Source organism: Limulus polyphemus, unplaced genomic scaffold (genome assembly GCF_000517525.1).
Source record: "Limulus polyphemus unplaced genomic scaffold, Limulus_polyphemus-2.1.2 Scaffold3203, whole genome shotgun sequence".
Classification (NCBI taxonomy): Eukaryota; Metazoa; Arthropoda; class Merostomata; order Xiphosura; family Limulidae; genus Limulus; species Limulus polyphemus.
Window position 1 is genome coordinate 86,845 of NW_013668813.1, and position 6,646 is coordinate 93,490.

At 31.1% G+C, this 6,646-nt stretch overlaps 1 protein-coding gene and 1 long non-coding RNA gene across 2 annotated transcripts in view; both read left to right on the plus strand.

Annotated features, from left to right (window-relative positions):
- Positions 1-3,398, plus strand: part of LOC106468882 (UHRF1-binding protein 1-like) — a 46,123-nt gene extending 42,725 nt beyond the window's left edge. Inside the window, exon 16 of the mRNA XM_022397248.1 lies at positions 899-3,398. Within this exon, the coding sequence (XP_022252956.1) occupies positions 899-1,392 (494 nt within the window). The 3' untranslated portion in view covers positions 1,393-3,398. The remainder of the gene's footprint in view (positions 1-898) is intronic.
- Positions 3,399-3,419: 21 nt separating this feature from the next.
- On the plus strand, positions 3,420-4,291 carry LOC111088140. The gene is made up of 2 exons (XR_002612743.1): positions 3,420-3,819; positions 3,853-4,291. It is a non-coding gene; the product is annotated as an uncharacterized LOC111088140 (long non-coding RNA).
- Positions 4,292-6,646: the final 2,355 nt, after the last annotated feature.

Below are 6,646 nucleotides of genomic sequence, written 5' to 3' on the forward strand. Positions count from 1 at the left end.
TAAACAGTCATGAAAAAAAGGACTATACTTAGGATAGTGAAGTAAACAGTCATGAAAAACAAGGACTATACTTAGGATAGTGAAGTAAACAGTCATGAAACAAAATAAGGACTATACTTAGGATAGTGAAGTAAACAGTCATGAAAAATAAGGACTATACTTAGGATAGTGAAGCAAAACAGTCATGAAAATAAAAGATGTGTAACTTTATACTTACATATACATAAAGTGCTTTCTTTAGTTATGAATATCACCACCAGGTGGTTATGATTCATTTTGTTTGGCCACTTTAGTTATTAATATCACCACCAGGTTGTTATGATTCATTTTGTTTAGCCACTTTAGTTATGAATTTCACCACCAGGTGGTTATGATTCATTTTGTTTGGCCACTAAAGCATCAGAAACTTTCATTTTCTAAGAATGTTTCTTTTAAAGAAAACAAAGCACTTTATAGAAATTGCTAAGAGTATTATCATGGAAAAAAACATGTCTGTACAATCACATCTTCTACAAGTCAAAATTATGAAAGAGAAGAAGGGTGATTCATAAAATAACTTTTTCCGAGATTTCACAGTATCAGATTGATTGTGTTCTTATGCATTTTACACTTCAAAACAAAAGGATGAAATTTCAAGGGTTTGACTAACAAGATATCCACAGAAAAAGTTCTGGCTTTCATTCTTTTCTTTTTTTTTACATGAACCTAAATGTTTTGATAGTATATTATGACTAATCCAAAAAGTATCTATTAATGGCATTATTTTAGATATTTACAATCACTTCAACAGAGTACATAAGATTTGATAAAACCAGTTTTTGTGTATATCGTACAAGTGCAGTTTGATTTTTTATTTATCCTAACCACGGAGTAAGTGGAATACTTGTTGTATCTGCAGGTGTGGATTTTGCTTCTGTTTTGGGTGCTGATAAGAAAGAAAGTGGTGGTGATGATGCTAAAAGTGGATTGGAAGATCTGACATTTGATCCTAATAAGCTAAAGAGATACTATAATGTTAGTAAATTTTATACCAGTACAAAGAAGACAATGGATCTCTCCGAAGTACACGTCTTCTCGGATACAAGTCACCTAACTAGTCTGGATGAAGTAGATAATAAGGAAAATCTTTCATCTGAAAATGAAAAATTAAGACTAAAACTTACAGCACTTATTGGTGTTAAGCGTGAGAACGAACTACTGAAAGAACAGATGAATCAGATTTTATCCGTACAAGGTAAAGAAGAAATAGAGCAACAACTAGTATTAGCCCAAGATGAAATTCGTCGTCTTGAAGAAGAAAAACGATCTCTGATGGAGACGATGCAGGTGCTACAGGAGGAGCTGAATAAAGCTGAGCTAGAAAAACAACGAAAATGTTTCTCAGGTTGCTAAAAAAAAATGTGTATTTTGTAAATGTCAAAACTTGTGGTTTTCTGATTTCTTGACTGTGATGGCAAAGCCATATGAAACCAAAGACTTGGCTGTGATTAGTTCTAAACCATTTTGTTGTGTTCACTATGTAAGTAATAGCATTAAAAAAAAACATTAATTAATTTGCTGCAGCAGGAATGACTGTTCAAACATTTATGATTCTTTAGTAGATTGCTTCAATGGAATTGTTAAACTACGTAACATTTTAACTTAAATAACGGCAAGGTAATTCTTTTGTAATCATGAAAATTATTTGAATATTTGCCATACAAACTAAATAAAGTTCAGGATGTAGGTTAAGTGTAGTAACACTGTCTAGAGCTTAGAAAGTGTGTACTATATGTGTGTGTGACTTAACTACAAATTTCATGTGTGTGTGTGTGTCTTGGGTAAGTAGTGGAAAGATGGTTTTAATACCTATTTTTAGATGTGTATTTACTTGAAAGTAGTCTTTGATTGGCTGGAAAAACCTATGAACAAAAGTCAAAACCAGTCTTTTTAGTAAACTTGGTATTGTTATGAAGTTTTCTCCATTAGAACTTTCCAAAAGTACACGGAAACGTTGTTTAATGATAATAACAGAATTGTTATTCAGATGCTGACCTAACTGTAGAAAGATTAAAACACGTGTCAGCATATTAATTTGTGTACTATTGTTTCTTTGTTTTCAGAGAGATTAAGATGAACAACAGGAGTGATGGAATGTATGTAAATGTGGGTGTAAAACTATATAAATGGTGTAATTATTGAGTTTTATTACTTGCGTGATACTTCAAAAAGGAATTTCAGTGATAAGGTATTATAAATCTCTACAGTGTATATAAACATGATAGTGTTATTATTAAAATATATTAACTTTTATCAGGTTTTAGTACTCGTATCACACAGTTCAAATGCCTAAAATATGTTGACCAGTTTATTTATAATTGAATTGAAATTTTTCTATTGAAAAATCCTCAAAAAGATTTGGTAATTATTGAATATACTTAGGTTAACTTCAGTGAGGGAAATTTATATTAACTGTGTAGACATAATACATTTCTTTAGTAGTAACAAGAAATTATATTAAAATCTGTGAATCATTTAGTAAAAAAATTGATGATGAAATTTAGTAGAGAAGTTAATAATAGCCAGCCAGTTTAAGTTTTAGAACCCAAAATAAAGAAAGAAGGTTAATATGATGAGAGAGACAGAACGTTACATACACATAACTTAAAAAAAATCAAGTGGGTGAGTTTTTTGTTACTGGATGTTCATAAAAAGTTTTTGTCGAAGTGAAATTAAATTAATTTAAAAACTAATCTACTGTCAAATGAATTAAGGCTTATTTTTAGTGATTGTTGTCATCATTTTTTACAGTTTCAGAGTAAATAAATAATGGTGAATGATAAATGTGAAGCATAAGAAGTTTTAACTGTACTCGTCTACTGTAATATGTTAGTTGACTTGTATGGAAACGTAACTGGCATGTTGAAAAAATAGATGAATTTTTCTTATGGTCATTATCATTTCTCATTTTGGGCACTAGTTTAAGTGAAAGTGTAGTCATAAAATGTTTCATTGTTTTATTAAGAAAATGGTCAGAAGTACTTTGATATACAATTAATTCACAGTCAGAAGTACTTTGATATACAATTAATACACAGTTAGAAGTACTTTGATATACAATTAATACACAGTTAGAAGTACTTTGATATACAATTAATACACAGTTAGAAGTACTTTGATACAAGACTTACACAATTAATACACAGTTAGAAGTACTTGACTTACACAATTAATACACAGTTAGAAGTACTTTAATACATGACTTACACAATTAATACACAGTTAGAAGTACTTTGATACGTGACTTACACAATTAAAACACAGTTAGAAGTACTTTGATACAAGACTTACACAATTAATACACAGAAGTACTTTGATACAAAGACTTACACAATTAATACACAGTTAGAAGTACTTTGATATACAATTAATACATGGTCAGAAGTACTTTTATACGTGACTTACACAATTAATACACAGGTAGAAGTACTTTGATATACAATTAATACATGGTCAGAAGTACTTTGATACGTGACTTACACAATTAATACACAGGTAGAAGTACTTTGATATACAATTAATACATGGTCAGAAGTACTTTGATACGTGACTTACACAATTAATATACGGTTAGAAGTACTTTGATACAAGACTTACACAATTAATACACAGTTAGAAGTACTTTGTTACAAGACTTACACAATTAATATACAGTTAGAAGTACTTTGATACGAGACTTACACAATTAATACACAGTTAGAAGTACTTTGATACGTGACTTACACAATTAATACACAGTTAGAAGTACTTTGATACGAGACTTACACAATTAATACACAGGTAGAAGTACCTTGATATACAATTAATACACAGTTAGAAGTACTTTGATACAAGACTTACACAATTAATACATTGTGTGATTTTCATAATAAAAATAATAATTCATTATCTAACTAAGCAGCCTTTTATTTAAATATTTAATAAACAAAAATTACCCATAAGGTTTGAAATATACAGTTACAGAATTCTGGAGTTAAACACTTACTAACTTAAGTGTGTAATAGTAAAATTTTACTGTGGCTAGACTGTTGTCACAACTGTGTTTTTTTTTCATTGTTTTCGTTGAAGATTTGTACAAGTTCAGTGTTGGACTATAACAGCCTTGACTGATTTCAGCTTTATTGTTCAATAGCTCAAACTATTTGTTGTGGAATTTTAAATATGTTTTCAGTTATTGTTTATGTACATTGTAAATTGTATGTTATGTTAAGAAAATTACAATTCATTTTTTCAATAAATATTTACTAAATTACTTGTGTGTTTGGTTTGAATTGTTTTAATGATGTTCAACCTTGTACTCCATATGAAAATTTTAAATTGAAGAGAAAGTATGAACAAAATGTTCTATTTCCTATAAATATATGTTTTCCTTTGATAAGTTTTTTTTTGTGTGTGTTGGTGTATCCTTATGTTACTTTGTTACGTTTTTCAAAATACCTCTTGCGTTTGGGTTACTGCTAGTTTATGTACATTTCCAGTACTCTCCTCTCCCTGGGGACATGAGTAGTAAAACCTTTAAATATTACTTTTCTGTGTACATTTAGAATCCACGAATAGGAAAGCCTTTGTAGTTAGGTGTAACGTTTGGTATCCACAATAGATGCTAGCGTTGCTATGGAACATTCTATGCCTGCTAATAAGCCAGAACAACACGAATAGGAAAGCCTTTGTAGTTAGGTGTAACGTTTGGTATCCACAATAGATGCTAGCGTTGCTATGGAACATTCTATGCCTGCTAATAAGCCAGAACAGGGGATTTGGATGTTAATTGTTATATAGAAGATATACACAGTGAGTAAAAAAACAAAAACAAATATAATAAACCTTAAATTGCATTGTTATTAAGAAGTAAAACTATTGGCAGAGATGGTTCCCTTGGTAACGAACATTGTATCGACTATCAAGAAGAAACCACATCACTATCTAAACACTTTACCATCAGAATTGTCAAGAATCCAGAGTATTGTTTAAATGACGTTAAACTGATGTTTTTAAAAACAAACTCTGTGTATCTCGCTGCCTCTTCACAAGATCCAGCTTGTCTGCTCTGAATCAGAATAAGTGACAACGGCGCATCACAAAACACCAGTTAGACCAGTTAAGAAAGTTCTGTAGCCATTCAGGTACAAAAAGTATAAGTTTACTTAATAGTAAGAAAGTTCTGTAGACATTCAGGTACAAAAAGTATAAGTTTACTTAATGTTAAGAAAGTTCTGTAGCCATTCAGGTAAATATAACCGATAAAACAATAAATTTATAAGACTAATATTGGAGTTAATCATAAGTGTTCGAATATATAAATGTTATTAGTTCATATCTATGGCTCTGATGTGACTCGACACATAAATCTGGCGGTCTTTCAGTGTTTAAATTTCATGAACACATGAGAGAAAGCAAAGACGTATACATGTTAATACGTCGTTCAAACTACATCTGTTATATTCAATGTCGACGAGGCCTTTAGTCCAGTATTCATATCAGCAGTTTCATTAACATCAATTGTTACGTTATATGTTATTAATATGGGTGTTTGTATTATAGTTTTTACTTTACGTACGTGTATTAATTCTTATGCTTGTGTAAACAAAGTAATTTGTTTTTATGTATAGTGTTTATAATATATACACAGACACACTGTAGATCGGGTGGGGAAAAGTTGTTAACGTGAATTTTAGGCCCAAGGTTCGCATCCCGTGCCCGCAGAATCCCACCTTGAGGCCGTTGGTGCGATATAAGAGTGACATTGAAATCCCATTGTTTGCTTAGAGCTGGCGATGTTGACTGACTTCCTTCTTTCTAGTCTATCAGTTCAATATAATAGGCGGCTGCTGCTTTGCGTGAATATCTGGAACAAACAAACGTATCTACTTTAACTGATTTACTGTATTTGTATGTTGATCGAAATCCTTTGTACTTATAAACCTTTATTACTTCACTACATTCTTTTTTATTCACTTCTTTTGGGGTTTACAAGAGAAAGAGTATATAATATTCATAGCAGACGACGCCTTTCGCTTCAGAACAAACGCAGTAGTGGGCGGAACGTTTATTTATATAAGACATCTGTTACAACGACAATTGTTATGGTGTGAACACTTTCTAAGCTAGTGAAGTATGGTTGTGATTAATTATACTTGTGGCAAGTCATTAGTATTTGGCTTACTATATTTTATTACACTACGTTCTTTATTCAGTCCCTTGGAGTTTTTCAAGATGAAGAGAGTATAAAAGTATTTCAACCACTCTATGTTTGACGTATCTAATGTCGACGACGCCTTTCGATCAGTACAGAGTTCATCACTATTTATACAAGTCGTTTTTTACACCATCAATTGGTATGGTGTGAACGCCCTTTCTAAGCAAAGAATACATTAAAAAAAACATCTTGCTTCAAAGGTAAGACTTTGTTAAAAACGTTCTACAATGTAATTGATGTAAAGCAAAACATGTTTAAGAGTTCAAATTCGATGACGAGGAACCCACTTTGAGACTAATAATGGCTGGAGACGGCTTGAATGGGTAATGAAGAAAAACTTTAATATAACAGCAAATGTACAACGTTTCGACAAGGTTTTGTCATCATCAGGTACCTTGTCGAAACGTTGTA